Below are 20,438 nucleotides of genomic sequence, written 5' to 3'. Positions count from 1 at the left end.
GCGCCAGGTAAATGAAAAGTGCCACGAGAGGAATAGACAGCTGTGTTTATGTTTCGTAGATATAGAGAAAGCATATGACGGGGTACCGAGGGAAAAGATGTTTGCCATACTGGGGGACTATGGAATTAAAGGTAGATTATTAAAATCAATCAAAGGCATTTATGTTGACAATTGGTCTTCAGTGAGAATTGATGGTAGAATGAGTTCTTGGTTCAGGGTACTTTCAGGGGTTAGACAAGGCTGTAATCTTTCACCTTTGCTGTTTGTAGTTTACATGGATCATCTGCTCAGAGGTATAAAGTGGCAGGGAGGGATTCAGTTAGGTGGAAATGTAGTAAGCAGTCTGGCTTATGCTGATGACTTTGTCTTAACGACAGATTGTGCCGAAAGCCTGCAGTCTAATATCTTGAAACTTGAAAATAGGTGCAATGAGTATGGTATGAAAATTAGCATTTTGAAGACTAAATTGACATACAATATTAAATAGAAGGAAGGATCCACCTTTCAATACTCCGTTGTTAAGTTGAACCAAATAGAAGTTACAACCTGTTCATTTGGGACTGGTTTCAACATATTTGAAGTGTCATCATCAGCCACAAATAAGAAAGAGTCAAAAAGAATTCAACAAGAGCTAAAATCGAGGATAACCCATGCCAAAGCAGTCTCTCAGTTTTCCTCTGATTTCACAGCTGCTGAGATCTCAACTGCGCTAAAAGAAATAAAGTCAGGAAAAGCAGCCGGATTGGATGGAATATACCCAGAATTCCTTATACATTGTGGCCCCCGAACAACCGAATGGCTTGCCAAATTTTACAGCAATATCTTACATGTTGGACAACTACCATCAATACTCAAAAGAACAAAAATAGTAGCAATCCTTAAACCAGGGAAAAGTGGAGACAGTGCAGAAGATTACAGACCCAAAGGTCTTTTAAGTGTCTGCTACAAACTACTGGAAAGAGTAATATACAGTAGAATCTCAGCCAAAATCCTAGAGCACATACCACTTGAACAAGCTGGCTTCAGACCAAGCCGCAGCTGTACCGACCAGGTGTTAGCCCTAACCACCCATATTGAGAGGGGATTTCAAGATCGAAAGAAGACCGTAGCAGTGTTCATAGATCTGTCATCAGCTTATGACACAGTCTGGCAAAAAGGAATGATCCTCAAATTCCTGAAGTTAATCCCTTGTAAGACGCTTGCCACCCTGCTGAAAAATATGTTGGCTAATATAATGATTGAAGTACACCTACACGGCAAGATAAGTAAAACTTACAAACTGAGTGACGGATTACCACAGGGATCGGTACTGGCCCCATTGCTATTCAATGTATATACAGCAGATCTACCTTCAACTAATGCTAGGAAGTTTATATACGCTGACGACATCTGTTTGGCAGCCCAGTCTGGTGATTTTGCTGGAGCAGAAACCACACTCACTAAAGATCTCTGCAGAATTGATAATTATTTTAAAACTTGGCGACTGAAACCAAACATAACAGAAACAGAGGTCAGCTGCTTTCATTTGAGCAACAGGCAAGCCAATTATGTCCCTCAGGTTCAATTCAGAGGTCATATAGTGAAGTTCACTAGCTGGATTGAGAAGAAAACTAATGAAGCAGTGCTTAGAGAAATAAACACCCAGAGGCATTTAATAACAGCGATAAAAAGGAGAAAAGCATCAGTTTTCGGTCACATTCTCCGGCATAATAACTTCATAAAGAACTTGTTCGAAGGCAAGGTGATGGGAAAGAAAGGCAGAGGGAAACCACGGAAGAAGATCATTGAAGAGGTAGTTGAGATGATGGGATGCCAAGGTTATGGAGAGATGAAAAGGATCGCAGAGAGAAGAGATCAATGGTTGCAGCGACAAGGCGAAGCCTTTAGATGATGATGATGATAGTGAAGTTCAATCCTCATCCAAAATATGTAGGCGTTACCTTGGATCAATCTTTGACTTACAGCGAACATGTACGCAAAACATCTGCCAAGATCAAAACCCGCAATAACATCCTGCACAAACTCACAGGAACAAGCTGGGGCCCATCTGCATCCACCCTCCGAACTACAGCACTTGCGTTAGTATACCCAGTAGCTGAATACTGCTGCCCAGTATGGCTCAACAGTGCCCATACAAAGAAGATAGATACTCAGTTAAACGATACAATGAGGACTATATCAGGAACCATCCAATCCACACCTTTGGATTGGTTACCAGTTCTTTCAAATATTCCACCTCCTCATCTCCAAAGACAAATGGCACTGAAGAAAGAATGGGTTAAATGCTGTGACAATCCTCTTCTACCAATACATCAAGACTGCCTTCGTGAAGATCTCAGGCTGAAATCTAGGAACCCTTCTTGGTTACTAGGAAAGAGGCTAGCCTAAGATGAATTTCATACTAACACTGCCTGGCGCGATGGGTGGGCAGCTTCAAACCCTGACAGATTAGGTCTAATTTTGGATCCAGTTATGCAACCTCCTGGTTTCAACTTACCCAGAAAAATCTGGTCATCACTTAATTGGATCAGAACTCAACATGGCAGATGCAACTTCTGGAAACACAAGTGGAAGATTACCAGCGATCCTTATTGCGACTGCTCTGACGTGTCTCAGACCGTTCAACATATCGTCACAAAGTGCCCACTCCGAAGATTCAATGGAACAATAAAGGATATCCACGAGGCCAGTGATGAAGCTGTGAGTTGGCTAACAAAACTGGACATTCAGCTTTAGCAGCAATGCAGACATTGATGAGCTCAAATGTATAAATATTGTTTGTTTATTACGTACTTGTTCTGTGTGTATAGCTGAAACTGTTTTTTGTGTAATTGTACATATTTTTAAATAACCAAATTGTAACAATGTATCCTCATGCCATACGAAATATATATATCAGCCAATTAGCAAAGCAGTGCAAAAATTAAGTCATAAAAATCTAAAAACAACTAACACAATGATCACAGGCAAAAAATTAACACTATTTCATGCCGAAGCAATTCCAGTTGTAACTAAACATCGCCACAATCCTCTATTTGCAACCAGTGCTGTGGCCTCATTTAGTTCTATACTTCTTATCTTTAAATAATTAGAAACTGAGTCTAACCATTGTCGTCTTGGTCTCCCTCTACTTCTCTTACCCTCCATAACAGAGTCCATTATTCTCCTAGGTAACCTGTCTTCCTCCATTCGCCTTACATGACCCCACCACCGAAGCCGGTTTTATGCGTACAGCTTCATCCATCGAGTTCATTCCTAACTAGCCTTTATCTCTTAATTCCGAGTACCCTCCTGCCATTGTACCCACCTGTTTGTACTAGCAATCATTCTCACTACTTTCATGTAACTTCTATTTGGTTCAACTTAACAACACAACAACAGCCGGGCTGAGTGGCTCAGACGGTTAAGGCGCTGGCCTTCTAACCCCAACTTGGCAGGTTCGATCCTGGCTCAGTCCGGTGGTATTTGAAGGTGCTCAAATACGACAGCCCCGTGTCGGTAGATTTACTGGCACGTAAAAGAACTCCTGCGGGACTAAATTCCGGCACCTCGGCGTCTCCGAAGACCTTAAAAAGTAGTTAGTGGGACGTAAAACAAATAACATTATTATTATTACAACTTAACAACAGAGTATTGAAAGGTGGATCCTTCCTTCTATTTAATATTGTATATTGCTCTATTCAATACGGAACAATCATGAAATTTTAAATGACTAAATTGATGTCAGTAGGTAAGAAATTCAACAGAACTGAATGTCAGATTGGTGATACAAAAATGGAACAGGTAGATAATTTCAAGTATTTAGGTTGTGTGTTCTCCCAGGATAGTAATATAGTAAGTGAGATTGAATCAAGGTGCAGTAAAGCTAATGCAGTAAGCTCGCAGTTGTGGTCAACAGTGTTCTGTAAGAAGGAAGTCGGCTCCCGGACAAAACTATCTCTACATCAGTCTGTTTTCAGACCAACTTTGCTTTACGGGAGCGGAAGCTGGGTGGACTCAGGATATCTTATTCATAAGTTAGAAGTAACAGACATGGAAGTAGCGAGAATGATTGCTGGTACAAACAGGTGGGTACAATGGCAGGAGGGTACTCGGAATGAGGAGATAAAGGCTAGTTAGGAATGAACTCAATGGATGAAGCTGTACGCATAAACTGGCTTTGGTGCTGGGGTCATGTGAGGCGAATGGAGGAAGATAGGTTACCGAGGAGAATAATGGACTCTGTTATGGAGGGTAAGAGAAGTAGAGAGAGACCCAGACGACAATGGTTAGACTCAGTTTCTAACGATTTAAAGATAAGAGGTATAGAACTAAATGAGGTCACAGCACTGGTTGCAAATAGAGGATTGTGGCGACGTTTAGTAAATTCACATCAGGCTTGCAGACTGAATGCTGAAAGGCATAATGGTCTATAATGATAATGTATGTATATATGTTTTAATTAACTTAATTAACTGGATTTGTCCTCTTGACTATGTTCACCATTCATCAAGATGGTTCATTTCTTATTTTATTAAGTCATCTTGAAGAATTTGTGGAATATATGCCATGCAGAAAAAAAAAAATCAAAATATTTATATTAGTTGTCTTATCACAATTTTCAATATAGAATTCACAATAAAATAAAATAAAAAAGAGTTGTTTCCTAATAACATGCAACATTAAAACATGAGAATATTTGAGATTTGATCATACTGATTCGATTTACTATAAGTGTTATATAATAAAATATTATATTTGGCATGATTCTTTCTCTTAATTTTTCAGTTAATTGGTTTTGCCCTTTTGACCACCTTCAACATTCAATGAGACGGTTCATTTCTTATTTTGCTAAGAAGCCAACAGGTGGTGCTAGTAATGATAATGTGATCGAAGGCAGTAAGTTCAGTTAGAGTAGGGAAACAAAACATGCATGCTTAATATCAGCATGGGTTTTGTTTATTTTAAACATTGATAAATCAACCTTGTGCATGGTACATTTGAAAACTACATTTGACAGTAAGTGTTTTAATACCTTGGTATGGAATTGCTTGCTTTATTCATGCCTTTGAGATTTCATGACCACCATCAATGTAGTTGGACACGATAAGAGATATGCTGCATTCTATATCTTCTTATTGTTCTTCAGTATAGTGTTTCAGTCTTGAGATATGGAGTTCCTTACAGCAGTGCTTGATGATGTGTGTGCCAGTTGCTAACACAGCTTCATGTAAATACTCAGATAAGAGAATTAACATTAGCAAAATGCAGTATTTATACACAATGGTCAGAACAGAATGATCCTGCTATCACATTTGACAGTAGATGGCACTATCTGCGACTGTCTGGCCGAGGGTCAGGCAGCCAGTACCAAACCTGGAAAACTAAAGTTGGGCGTATTTTTCCCGCAGGAAATGATGACACTCAAATTTATGACACAATTGAAGATGGGCAGCAGTTTGGAAGGCAGAAGACGACCCTTTGTCTCAACAGCTGACAGAGCAGAAGAACTGTCCTCCCTCAGCAGTGTCTGTTCTTCAGTGAAGCGACTGCAACCCTGAAGACCCCAACGGTGGATGAAACGCAGGAAGTTGCTATACTGTCAAGGAACATGTGTTTGCTATTGCGCGCCAGTATATTCAGACTAAAAGATGTCAGGCATGGGTGTCTAATGTCAAACTTCTTCAAAGCCTTGCAGTAATCGGGGATTTGCAACGGGCTGGGACAAGTAAAGTCTGGGAGCCTGTAGTGATGAACTGGCATGTAGGTGGTGGTTATGTGATCTATTGTCTTATTTGAGGCTGTAGAATGATTTGGTAGCTGTGTCAGTAATTGAGTAGTCCTGTTTAGGGTCTGCTGTGCTCATCTCAAATGGGGAGTGGGCTAGCAAAGGTGCCCTAACCAAAGCCAGCCTCATACAATGTTGATTGAAGAACCACATCCAGTAGCTTCACCTTTTACGATCAAATAATGTATTTTACTACATTAAATATGCAAACCCTATTAGACAATCCTTAGAGTGAACAATCAGAAAGACTTACTGCTATTATTGCCCAGGAACTGAGGAGTTCATCATTGATATTGCTGTGTTCTTGGAGACCAGACAAGCAGGTGAAGGGCAGTTGAAGGAGCATGGAAGTGGTTACACCTTTCCCTGGAAAGGAAGTGAGAAAAAAATATATGAAGTAGTTTTCACCGTAAAGAACACACGGGTTAGTATTCCCTCCGAATTTTTAATACCATCAACAAATGACTCATGTCACTGAGACTTAAACTTGTGAAGAATAAATGAGCTACTATTTTCAGTGTATATGATCCAACTCTTGATGCAGACAATGATATAAAGGAGAAGTTTTACTTGGATCTTGATGGAATCCTATCAGCTATTCCTAGGAGTGACAAGATAATACTTTTGGGTGAATTCTATGCTCATGTGGGATGCAATCATCATCTATGGTAGGCCTAAGTGTTACTGGCAAGGAAGGCATAGGAAAATTGTTGCTTACAAAATGTGTGAAACATGACATAGTGTTCACCAACACCATATTTTGCCAGAAAAATCACCTTAAAACTTCCTGGCAACACCCCTGATTGGAGCATTGACACCTGGCAGATTATATCATTGTCCAGAAGAAGGATCAGAAGGACATGTTTATAACCAGAGCCATGACTGGAGCTAATGATAGCTGGACTAACCATCATCTTGTTAGGTCAAAAATATCCCTATCATTCATCTCTAGGAGAAGAAAACAGCAGAGAAAACTTAGACCCTCAGTCAAAAGACCCAGAAGAGAAGAAAGATTTCAAACAACAATTGACAACCCAGTTAAATAAAAAATATTTAGATAATTCAGCACAGAACTGGAAGAGGCTGAAAGAAACTGTACACACTGTTTGTGACAAAACTCTGGATTATAAGCTGAAGAAGTTTCAGGATTAGTTTAATGAAAATGACCAGGAAACACAAAGTCTTGTTGATTCTAAAAGGCTGATGTTTGTCGCTTGGTGTAACGATGTTAACTCTGTGTCAAAGAAAAGTAATTGCAACAAAGTAAAGCTGAGGTGCAACGGAAAATCTTCACTCTGAAAAATGAATGGTGGAGGTCAAAAGGGGAAGAAATTAAACACCTTGCTTAGTCGCACAAGAGCCACGGGTTCTTTAAGGCTATAAAAGCTGTTTATGAGCCAAGTTTTAATCGAGCAAACCCTGTTTGGACCCAGAATAAAACTGTATTTCTTAAAGGTGATTAAGCCATTGACAGCCGTTGGAGAGAACCTCCTAAATTGAGACACAGGTGTTGATGAATAGGTACTGTAGAATGGGGTAATACCGATAAATTTTATACAGATTTTTCTAAATAACATTAAAAAAAAAAAAAAATAGACTTACATGAATGAGGAAGTAAATATAGAAACATTACTTATTACCTTCAGCAAAAATATTAAATTCATAATTTTTGTGACAAATGTTTCTAGTCTTAAATGTTTTGAATGGTGTTCAACTTTTACTGGGTAACATTGACTTGTATTTGATGTTTTTAAAAAGTTGTAGTTTGGAATAAGCACAAAAATCAAAATTTGATTAATACAGTATGGGGTTTAACAATTTCAGGCATAATTTTATAAACCTGCATAAGCATTATGAAACAAGAATGAAAGCATATGAAAGCAACACTATCAGACATCACCTCCAAATTACTGTTCTCTGTGTCTGGAAAATAGAATTTTTCACGATTATCATATTTCCCAAAAATACCTGTACAATTTGATCCCTGTCAGTATGACTAACATCTGGATTTGGTGCAAACACACAGTTTTTTATCCCACTGTGCTCCACCATTTTCCTAAGGAACTTGCTTCATATTCTATTTGGGATAACACCTTCAGAATTTTTCCAACAAAATTTCTGACTGTTGTGTTTGTTGGAAATTTCACAATTACAAAATCACCAATTATTGGAGACTGACTTTTCTCTTCTTTCTTACTCATACCATCTTCTCTGGTTGCATTTGTAAGAACAGTTTCCAAAAATGTAGATCCAGTTAAGAAGCTGCATCATTTGAAAGTGTTTTATCGTCCTTATCCCTTTCCTCATTGCCTATTGCCACATCACTAACAACAATCCCTTTTCCAACTGGAAGGTTTAGTAGCTTTCTTCAGTGAGCGGGTCTACTGTTATATGGTTTCCCAACACACACTCATTTCAAATGTTCCTCAAAAGAATCGGTCCACGATCTGTCAAGACTGATAGAATCAGCGTCTGTTGAATCTGAGTTGCGCCAACACCTTTTGTGATGAATTCCAGATTTACTAAACCCAGAGATGATATTCGATGCCATATTTAGGTCATCTTTCTCAAATGTTTTCTTTAGCATGCTTGGAAATTTAGACTTAGGGAGAATGCCTCTGTTTGTTCTCTTTCAGTCATCCAAGATGTCCTTCCATACCCTTTACAATGGTCTAAAAATGCTACATCAAGCGGCTGGCAAATGTGGGTAAAATTTACCAGTATATGTACAAACATAATGTTGTCTCACAAAGGCTTACCTCATGCAGGGAGATGTGGCTGGATAAGTTATCCCCAAACCATTTTCTTTACAAACATTTCTGTAAACCAAGCCTCAAATACATCTATATCGAACTGACCACTACTGTTTCAACTGCATCCAGCCCTGTTAAGTCCTCCCTCCTTCCACATACCATATAAGTGTTTACAAGTGTTTACTTTTTTAAACTGTGTAAGGTGGAAGTACTTTCCTGTCAGCTGTGTCAGCTACCATGACACTGATGCTTTATTTTGAAGTATGCAGGATACGTTCAGGATGTTTGGCTCCTCGTTTCATAACAACCTTAACCTGTCCAGGATCGTCGCAAACAGTTGTCTCATTAAAGTTTATTATCATGGAGGAGGGGTTGTCTTTCAAAGTCTCATATAGCAATTGAGGCTTTCACAGCCGGCGTTACAAATCATGTCATGTAAATGAACCATTTCAAATTTTCCCAGTCTAACTGGCCAGTTCACCTTTTGTGAAAATAGACATGTGACTCAAATGACACTTAGTTACGAGACAACACTCTAACAGAACAAACTTTTCCAGCAATTCCATGTATTGAAAATTTTGAAAAAACTGTTTTGTATTGGGAAGAATGTGGCAAGCCTCATGGTGTAAGGGTATCATTCTGCCTCTTACCCTGAGGTGCCAGCTTCAATTCCCAGCTGCTCCAAGGATTTTAGTTCTGGACTGAGGACTGCAGCAGGTTTCACTCATCCTTGTGTGACCAACTGAGGGACTATGTTGTACAAGAGGCAATGGACCTGATTGTAAAGGCCAAGCAATACAGCTGAGGAGTTGTCACTCTGACCCGAGGACATTCCAATAGATGCAGGCCATTTGGCCCTCGAAGTGCTATTGTCTCACTACGAGACGATTCGGATCCCGGCTGAAGTGCTATCGTCTTGCAGTGAGACGATTCGTAAAATCGATATAACAACTCCTAAAATCGGTATAACAATCGATTTGAGGAATATTCTCGCTGTGAAATGAAATTATCTATCTGGTAGGAAGTGCAAGTTGGTCTTTGGTTGGGGAAATAAAGCAGTAAGCGGTGATCTTGTCAGCTGTGAACTGGTCTTTGTTTACGTCTACTCAAACTGCTTCACGCGTTTGAAGGTTATTGTTTGCTAGCTGATTTGTGATTATTGTGTGGCTGACTTACTCTATTTTAATTGGTTTATTTTATTCAGTGATTATTATATTATAAACATGAATGAACTAAGTGGTTCTAGTGCAATTAGAGAAGCATTGGAGGAGCTTGGGAGTGATGAAAGTGAAGACGACATTGGTAATGTAGAAGATTTTCCTGATGATTTATCATTAGACGTCTATTCTTCTGGAAGTGGGGAAGAATATGACCCTAATTTAGATACCCGTGACTATAGTGATGCGTCAAGTAGTGATGTAGACAATCCAAACGTGCGGACCCTATCAGGCACATCTAGACCTAATGGCCCACCACAACAGACTCTCTCTGAGTCTTTTTACCTGTGACTTTTTTATTATTCATTGAAGTTTCTATTATTATATACCATTCTGCGTGTAATGAAATTTGGCACATTTTGTATATCTTGGAATTTAATTTCAGATAATGTAGTGCTTGTTACCAACCTCAAAATTTGGAATATTTTTTTTAATTTAAAAAATGTATGACTAATCATCCATTATACTTTTACTGGATACTTGTAAGTAAAACATCCTACTATTATATTATTCTCTAATTCTTCCTGAACAAACTGATATATAATATGCCATATGTAGTTACAAATTTGTATTTATTATAATTTTTTTTAAATGTATATGCACGCTGCCTTAAGAATGCTCAGCACTTAAGAGTGAAACCATCAGCACTTGGAGGGCTAGATGGTCAACAGGCAAAGGTCCTTAATGGGTTGTATGTGTCATGGGCTTGGTTGTTTGTTTGTTTGCTTGCTTATAATGGGTGGAATGTGCATTGTGTTTCAGTGTTTACTGTTACTGATTTTAGTGGACAAGATAATTATCAGCTTTCTATGTCATCTGAAGGTTTGTGCATTTGAGAGGTCTATTCTAGGATTGGTGGTGCTATCATGGGAATTAAAGTGAGGTATTATTCTCATATTTTCTTGAAGATGATGCTATTTTAATAGCAAACACTCAAACATGAGTAGGTTGATCTTCCATCTTCATCTGTGTGTCTTGAGATGGCTGCGGAAAGCACACAATATGCTACAATGAGCGCAGGTAAAATTGTGGTGTTGAATGGGAAACCTTCCGTTTCTTCTGAGGACTCAATTTTTTTTAAGACAGCTGTGCGTGTATTGTTTAATGTGAGAGTATTGTTGCATTCCAATAATCACATCTTACTTGATGACATGGGAACTTCTCAATGGCAAGCAGATGCATGACAGCTGAGGAATTCCTAGTCACTGCAGCCTTGAAAAATGAATGTATCGCCCAAGGAAAGACAAAGGGCGACGAAGGGTGTGAAAATGAAAGATTCCTAGGCCTCTACACACATATAATACCACCGGGACCGTAAAAGAACAAGAGTTGACCAAGGGAGGTCGGATAGGATAGACGAAAGTGAGTAGCCTGACACAAGTAAGTGGAAACAATGCCAGGACTCAGTTAAGGACCCCATGGTCGCTTAGCCCACACTCCCAAGTTAAGAGCCCCTGGGACCCCTTTTAGCCACCTCTTACGAGAGGCAGGGAATACCGTGGCCAGTTGGCATGTTTTTTTATAACTATGATATAGTGTGTAGGAATGGGTTTCTTTATGCTACAATATCTGGCTCCATAGTTAAATGGTTAGCGTGCTGGCCTTGGGTCCAGGGGGTCCTGGGTTCGATTCCTAGCTGGGTTGGGGATTTTAACCTTGGGGGATGGGTACATGTGTCATCTTCATCATTAGAATTCAGTATAGGTAGGGCCCATACTCACAAATGCACAGGTCGCCTATATGGCATCAACTCAAAAGACCTGCATCAGGCCTCTTTGAAGGCCACATGCCATTATTATTATTATTATTATTATTATTATTATTATTATTATTATTATTATTATTATTATTATTATTATTATTATATGATGCTATAATTATAACACACATCATAATCCTAAGAACAATGCTAAATATAGTGACCTTATAAGTAGGCCCCGGACTTTAAAAAAATGCATATGCGCATATGCAAATGCATATTTTGAACGTTAGTGCATATTTTGAACGTTAGTGCATATACAGACATATTTTTCTCTTATGTGTGATCGATTATCTAAGATTTCTGAACAAAATGAAAAATTTAATGAAATCTGTATGTTGCACATAACTTGGCAACATGAGAAACCTTTCCTGAATAAGGAAAGTGCTTTCAATATCGCAATACAAGTAGGTAGATGGATAATGACGTTTTTCACAACAGCAATTTCCTTCTTTCTGACATTCCTTCCTCCTTCTCTTTACAGTTTGCTTAAACAAGTGCATTCATCTATTAACTTGCTCTTCGTCTATTGCAGCGTATCACCAGATTCTTCTTTTTCTTTTTTTGCTATTGGCTTTACGTCGCACCGACACAGATAGGTCTTATGGCGACGATGGGACAGGATAGGGCTAGGACTGGGAAGGAAGTGGCCGTGGCTTTAATTACGGTACAGCCTGGTGTGAAAATGGTAAACCACGGAAAACCATCTTCAGGGCTACCGACAGTGGGGTTCGAACTCACTATCTCTCGAATACTGGATACTGGCCGTACTTAAGCGACTGCAGCTATCGAGCTCAGTGTTTTACCAGATTAAACTGCAAAAATGTCCAAAGTCTTTGCCAGAAAATGTCCCGAGCAGTCGGTGCCGGTGTAGAGGTATTGCCCAGTTACGTCCGTCAATGTAGAACGATCATTTTCAGTGTATAAATTACTTCTGTCCGACAATAGAATCTCATTGACTCCTTAAAGGATTGAAAAACTGTTCAAACCTACTGCCACGCATCATTTTCTAAGGAATGAAACTTGTTTATGAATTTAACACTGAGTTAAAATTAAATAATTTGTTTGGTAATTGCAATATGTTTTATTTTTAGTGCATATTTTCGTGCATATTTTCAACATTTTAGTGCACATGTGCATGCAAATTTTCGGAGTTTTTAGTGCATATGAATCCGGGCCCTACTTATAAGTAAAAAAAGTCTCAAATAAAACCAGGTACCGAGCAGTTCAATGCGTTTGGAATATAAATATGCATCTCCTTGTAACTTTTCTTTTTTGCAGGTATGTATGCTGCAGGCTGGTTAGCCACTGGACCTGTTGGAGTTATTCTTTCTACAATGGGTAATGCTTTCTCTGTAGGCCGTAATATGGTCCAAGACATGGAACAAGTAACAACGTTAAAACCGGGTTTTGAAATGATTGGACCTTTATTAAAATCTCGAGGTAAGATCCAGCTACCTTTTAACACTGCATACTCCTAGTAAGTTCAGTCATCTTGACTACAAAAGGGATTTATACACTTGGTTAGATAATAAGGAAAACAGAACAAACCAGAAAGAGAAAAGAATAATAAATGGGTTTAATAAATAGATGAAATGGAAAGGAAACAATCAGTTGTAGAAAACTACCACTTTTTGTTTTGTATTTTCCTTTTCTTCGTACCCTACACTTCAAATGTCAAGACTGCACTACTCTTCAGAATGACCTTTTCTGTTACTGTGGATGCTTGTCCGTCGTGATGAAGCTGGTAAGCAAAAGCAAGCTTCTCAGGGCCTAAGAAGAAATAGATTTGATAAAAATGGGTTTGATGAGCAGGGAGAATGTGAACATTTGTCCTTTTGTCTGTTCGTGTTTGTCCCTATCTTTCATTGCTTTCTTCACCCATATTAATCTGTCATTATCTTGTCTTTCATTTATCTTCCTATTCTTCATATCTTTCTGCTTTGTTTAGGTTCTACACTTGGCAGTTTCCATTCCTTTACATGTATTGTAAAGTCATTCAGAATCAAATGAAGGCATGGTATTCTGTAAGTTCCTCACAGGCTCATCTGTACATTTAGTACAATCCACCCACTCCTGAAAACAGTTCAGCGGTATGGCTAGCATTATTCAATTATTCTGGTCAGTGGAATGGTGGAATGTAAAGATTTCAGGTTCACATTAGCTCGTATTAATCCAGTCAATTAAGAATACACATGTTGCTTGTAATTAGGTTTATCTGCCCACTTACTATGATGCACTACAGGCCATCTTGTATCTGTATCAAATGGTGTAGATGGACGAGGCATAGGTATACATAGACAGAATCAAACATTTTGAATGTGATTCCTATCCAGGAATTGTTGTTGTTGAGAAGAAAGCCATATTTATTTTTTCAGTGTTGATTTGGTTAATACAACTTTAAAGCTTTCCAGTATGTCAAAACAATAATTATAATGCATATAAAACTGTAATAAATGAACACTAATAAACAAAGAGTGACATATGTTTTGTTCTGCAAGAACATCCTTAGATTCCATCAAATCACTTTTAACCATATGTACAATATTGTTTGTGCATTTGTGTAAACTATCTTATACATATATACGCATGGTTCTAAAATTGGAGATTCTACCAAGGTCTAGGTGAGAGAAATGAACGAAGAAGGTACTTGTTGGATTTCTATGTGAGTAATGACATGTAACACTATGTTCCAACATCATCCAAGGTGGTTGTATACATGCAAATCACCTGGCAATAGATTCAGAAACCAGCCTGACTTTATCTTAGTGCGGAGACATTGGAAGACTTCGGTCTTAGGTTGCAAGATCTTTCCTGGAGCTGGCTGTGGATGTGATCACAATCTGCTATCCATGAAAATGCATATGCAGCTGAAATTTACCAAGAAAGACAGCCAAGACTCGCAAACAAGAAAGCTCTTCAGGAATTTGGCGACATTGTAAGACCGAAACTCCAGGACATCAGTCTTGATAGGGATGATTCATTCTCCCAGCTATGGCATTGAATCAAATAGGTCATTTCTTCATCTCTTACAGCATCAGAACAATGACTGAAAACTGTAAAACATTCTTGGATATCACAATCTACACCACAATTAATTGAAGAGAGTAATAGTCTGAAGAAAACTGGTATTCACACTATCCAGAATCAAGACAGATATTGGAACCTGTGCAGAGAAATACAACTGTAGAAGTGATGGAGCACAGTTCCTTAGCAGTGTTTGTGATGATATAGAACAACACTAAAATCAGAATCAGGTACGTGATCTCTTCATAAACTTCACAGCATCACCTGCGAATTTAAACCTTGTACATGGGTGGTAGACAACGAGAATAGTGACGCTATCGAAGACAAGAAAGATGCTGTTGCAAGGTGTAAACAGTACTGTGAAGAGTTGAATTCTGGAAATAACAATGGTGCAGATCACCTAGCAGTTGAGCAACTTACACTGGAATCTTACAAAGCAAAATACAGAATGAAATTCAACATCTGAAGAACTACATACAAGTTTCCTGGTGTAGACGGTATATCTGGGGAGATGATTAAAGGGATGGGACAAGAAGGTGTTAATGTATTGCATTCATTGTGTAAAAGAGTGTGGGAAACTAGGGAGTGGCCAGAAGATTGGTCTAAAACTAGGGAGTGGTCAGAAGATTGGTCTAAGCCTCTCTTCATTCTCTTGCACAGGAAAGGGTAAATCAGGATCTGCTCTAACTACTAAACTATTGCACTCATATTCTACGCAAGCAAAATCTTCCTGTACATCTTGAACCAACATTTGAAGCCATACATCATCCCTCACATCCGCAGAACAAGCAAGTTTTGTTGAAGGAAAAGAAACTCTAGAACAGATCCTTAACATCTGAAAAATAATTGAGAAATTGCATGAGTTCTGTGCCTCCATTTTCATCTGCTTCCTTGACTACTATAGGAAAGCCTTTGACTGTGTTGCCTGGGAAAAGTTGTGGCAGGTGCTTATACAGTTCGGTGTCCCACCACGCTTGATATCACTGATCAGGGGTCTATATAGCAATCATATATCAGCTGTAAAGAAAAGTGCCGGCACCTCTGAATTCTTCAATGTGTCTAAAGGTACAAAAGTAAAAGATGCTAATCTGTCATATGGATGAGACATCAATTTCATCAAGTCCAAACTTATGATAAAAGATTGAGGAGCACAGCTCCAACTCAAAGGTCAATTACAGGACTTCGAGGTGGTGCATTCTTTCGTCTGTATCTTGGGTCAACCATCTGCGACACAGGAGGTTGAGAAGATGAGTTAAGAAGATCACACTAGGACAAGTGGCTCTGAAGAAGCAAAAAGATCTAGCATAATAGGGTGTTCACAAACAGTACAAAGATCCTCCTTGTTGAAACACTAGTGTTTTCCGCCTTCTTATACGGTTGCAAAATATGGACTCTCAAGGCCAGAGCCAAGCGGCATATTGACGCATTCGAATTTTGTTGCTGACATATAAAATGGCCCAAAAAAGTAACTAATGCATCCATTATCAAAGAACTTTATATCTCCAAGTGCCTTTCTTTCTGTGTCAACCAAAAAATCCTCCAGTTCTTTAGGCATGTGACAAGAGATGGAAAAAACCTAGGAAAATGAATAATGGAAGGGAAGGTTAAGGACCCAAGACAGAGTAGAAAAGCAAGCAGATGGATAGACCAAGTCAAGAAGATAACTGCTTTACCTCTTCAGCAGGCTTTGCCGTTCAGGATGGCGACGATTAATTCATGGGGTCACGCCACTCGGCAGTGTTACAAGAGTAATTATAACTCTAATTATAAGAGTTTTGACAGACTGGAAAACTAAATTTGTCCAAAACATTTTAAAAATTTGTGTATTTTAAAGATACGTTTTGCCATTCACCACATAATTCCATTGCTAGTCGATTAATCTCGGTCACTAATCATTTGTGTATATGTCAGATTGGTATTATGGTGACAATCATGGAAAGAAACAGTTGTCACTTCCTGCTTTCTTTGATCCTACTGATGCAGAAAACCTGGTAATTTTTTATGACTTAAGTACTGACAAAGCTCATGTTTTATTTTTATAGTTAGAAGTAAGTAGTTTTTTACATCTTTAGTTGCTTTTTACTAAAGATCTTACATAGAAATGCCGCTCTTGAACATTGAGGATTCCAGTTTTCTGTATTAGTGTATACATTTCAAACCATTTTTATGGAGTGATACTAATCTAACAGTTGGCATTTTCTTATAGAGCTTCATTCTTGGAAGCAGGCAGTATTTTGAAAATCCAATTTTTTGAAATAATTTAATTTGCTTTCTTTTGTTCTTCAGGAGTACAGACTGTGAGCTTTGCGGACTGGGAGAGGATCGATAAGGTGGAAGTGGCTAGGGGGAAGAAGCTTGGTAAACCTCGAGAGAAGATAGTGGACATTGCTGAAATGTTAGCTATTGCTGCAGGCAGCACTATAGAGAAGCAAGAGGCCCAAAGAAATTGAAATTGTGAATCACTTAACAGTAAAAATTACTAACCTTAATTCGTATTCGTAGTTTATAAACTGTAACCTTCATTCCACAGATAGTCTCACTGTCACCATCAGTGAACTATACATATATTTTAGAACAGAGAAGCCTGTTCATGTTTTTTGAAAATCAAGTAGAATCTTAAATACAGTAGATGAAGAAATTCTCATCTTATAAACTGATGTTGGGAGCTCTCAGATATGGTGTGCTGGCCACACAAAATCTAATCCAACCAAGGAAGGTAGTTGCTAGGCCTATAGTACAAAGGAGTTTGGTCTTTATGTGAAGAAATAAAATAGAGTGACAGGAAAGAGAAGCACAATCATGCTTGGAATTGCAGCCTGGCTTGTCTTATTATTGCTTTCTGCTTTTTTCACCTCCCCTGATTTTCATGACATGCAAGTGAATGAAGAAACCAATATTTCATGTCTTTCTTCCTTCGTACTATAATAGGATTGGAATTTAGACAGTCTAATTTAATACATGTCCTGGTATAAAAAATCTGACATGTAAGTCACTGCCATCAGCTTGCAAGAACTAATGTTTTCTTTGGATAGATATTTACTTGAGAAGGAAAGCAGTTCTCTTTTCGTTCAATAGACAGCAACAGCAGATTTGTTATCCAAATGTTGTTTTCCGTAGTCGTTCAAGAGCTGGTAACCATTTTTCTTTGACACCTATTGATCATTTTCTTATAATATGCAGTAAAATACAGTACTCTATTAGAAAAGAATAGAGAGAGAAAAACATTTATTGTAAAATTCTGCCAATTGTTTTGTGACAAGATGCCAGAACGATAATATAAATCACCACACCAACAGAAGGCCATGGACAATGAAGTCTCAGTTGCTGTAACTTCCACGTTATTTCTCCTTCAAAAAAGGAATGCATCTTTCACTCATACAATATACCTGAAATATGCTGGCCCCGTGGTGTAGGGGTAGCGTGCCTGCCTCTTACCTGGAGGCCCTGGGTTCAATTCCCGGCCAGGCCAGGGATTTTTTCCTGGGTCTGAGGGCTGGTTCGAGGTCCACTCAGCCTACATGATTACAATTGAGGAGCCATTTGACAGTGAGATGGCGGCCCCGGACTAGAAAGCCAAGAATAACGGCCGAGAGGATCCGTTGTGCTGACCACACGACACCTTGTAATCTGAGCAGCGGTCGCTCGGTAGGCCAATGCCCTTCCAAGGCTGTTGTACCATGGGGGAATATACCTGAAATGTATTATTACTTGGTATAGATATTTTTATCCATCAAGTTTCTTCACTCATTATATCAAGGTGTTTTTACTGAGATCTTTTGGTGTTGCCGTGTGCAGTTATTCATCTGTTTATGTATTGACTGACTTTTTCAAATTACATTTGTTTCCCTTGGTTTAGGGATAGTGTGTCTGCCTCTTACCCGGAGGCCCAAGGGTTGATTCCTGAGGGTGGGAATGGCATTCATTCATCCTCATTAGACTAACTAAGGATCTGTCTGATATGAGAGGTAGTGGATCTGGATGCAAAAGTCAAACAATATGGCTGAGGAGTTTGTCATGCTGAGCACATGACACTCCATTATCTACAGGCCAACTGGCTAAGGCAAGATTATATATTGGTTTCCAGAAAAAAATGGTCTTTATCTTACAAAAACACCTTATGTATTTCTTACAAACAGTCAAATCATGACTCTAGTTATTCTAACAGGTTTAAGACTGGTCATGTTTTTTATTTTTTTATTTTTTTTAATGCAAGCCGCTTTATGTCGCACTGACACAGATAGGTCTTACGGTGACGATAGGACTGGAAAGGGCTAGGAGTGGGAAGGAAGCGGCCGTGGCCTTAATTAAGGAACAGACCCAGCATTTGCCTGGTGTGCAAATGGGAAACCACAGAAAACCATCTTCAGGGCTGCCGACAGTGGGGTTCAAACTCACTATCTCCCTAATACACTGGTTATGTTTATAGATATGATGGGAGAAACCAATAATTGAAGGTGAGAAATGGATGAGTCAAGTGATTTCTCTCAAAAAGACTTACCTATAAACAACTAAGAAAAAAACAAAATTAATTTTAGTAAATTGTGGTAGAAAGTGGTCCTGATATGTAAGAAGAGTATCAGAAGGTAAAGACATAATCTGACATTAAAAGATTAGAGTACGCCATACTACCAACCACCACGGAGACATGCAATAGTGAACAATAACATAGAGTTGTCACTAGAAAGGGCATTTGGTCATAAAACTGGGTCAAATCCACATGGGAAAAGAGGCAAACAAGAAGAAGAGATTAGAGTAAGTGTAGAATGAAATAATTCCTTTTTTAAACATAAATGTAATAACCTCAATTGAAAGGAAAGACATTAAAAAGAGTGAGAGAGAAAATTGGTCCACCTCTGTGGTGTAGTGGTTAGTGTGATTAGCTGTCACCCCTGGAGGCCCGGGTTCGATTCTCGGCTCTGCCACGAAATTTGAAAAGTGGTACGAGGGCTGGAACGGGGTCCACTCAGCCTTGGGAGTTAACTGAGTAGAGGGGGGTTCGATTCCCACCTAAACCATCCTTGAAGTGGTTTTCCGTGGTTTCCCACTTCTCCTCCAGGTACCTAACTTAAGGCCACGGCCGCTTCCTTCCCCCTTCCTTGTCTATCCCTTCCAAACTTCCCCCCCCCCCCCCCACAAGGCCCCTGTTCAGCATAGCAGGTGAGGTACTGGCCATCCTCCCTAGTTGTATCCCCTGACCTAGAGTCTGAAGCTCCAGGACACTGCCCTTGAGGCGGTAGAGGTGGGATCCCTCGTTGAGTCCGAGGGAAAAACCGACCCTGGAGGGTAAGCAAATAAAGAAGAAGAAGAAGAGAGATAAAATTAATGACACAAAAATTACAAGCTCCTGGAAGAGAACGACATGAATTGGATAATATACACTATAATTTTACGTGTTACCTGTATGGTGAGTCTTCAGTCCAAGGCTGGTTGGATCCTCAACAGCTGTACCATCAGCTGTCATACAGTAGGTAGGCAAGGCATACTAGGGAAACAAGGAGTGAGGCAGTTTCCTGTTGCTTTTTTTTTTTTTTTTTTTTTTCCACCAAGCCAGAAGGTGCTGTTGTGTATCAGACACTGAAATGCATACACCAGTTGATCCTATGGTGTGGCTGAATAAAGAACGGCATTACTAGCATCACTTATACTTCAAGTCGCTGTCATTTGTCAAAGCCAAAGATGAGACTGAAATAGACCAATGAAAGCAGCAAGCTTGTTCTAGCCCATTCCAAAAGATACAATGCATCATAGACACTATATCTCATCAGAGAAGGATGTGAGCTTGATCTTGCATTAAGGAGAGGAAAAGAGGGGATTATATATTTTGTCAGCCAATCATCAAACCATGGGAAATAAATTCTAATATTAGTTAAAAAATAACTAGTCAAATTTTGTCTTCAGCTATTCACAGTGTCTTA

General features: G+C 39.0%; 1 protein-coding gene across 1 annotated transcript in view; it reads left to right on the top strand.

Annotated features, from left to right (window-relative positions):
- Nucleotides 1-18,708, top strand: part of dare (NADPH:adrenodoxin oxidoreductase, mitochondrial) — an 80,173-nt gene extending 61,465 nt beyond the window's left edge. The window contains exons 7-8 of the mRNA XM_067149802.2: nt 12,778-12,939; nt 16,810-18,708. Of these exons, the coding sequence (XP_067005903.2) occupies nt 12,778-12,939; nt 16,810-16,973 (326 nt within the window). The 3' untranslated portion in view covers nt 16,974-18,708. The remainder of the gene's footprint in view (nt 1-12,777; nt 12,940-16,809) is intronic.
- The last annotated feature ends 1,730 nt before the right edge of the window (nt 18,709-20,438 follow it).

Source organism: Anabrus simplex, chromosome 6, assembly GCF_040414725.1.
Source record: "Anabrus simplex isolate iqAnaSimp1 chromosome 6, ASM4041472v1, whole genome shotgun sequence".
NCBI classification, from domain to species: domain Eukaryota; kingdom Metazoa; phylum Arthropoda; class Insecta; order Orthoptera; family Tettigoniidae; genus Anabrus; species Anabrus simplex.
Note: the sequence above shows the minus strand (reverse complement) of the source record. Positions and strands in the feature narration are given on the sequence as shown.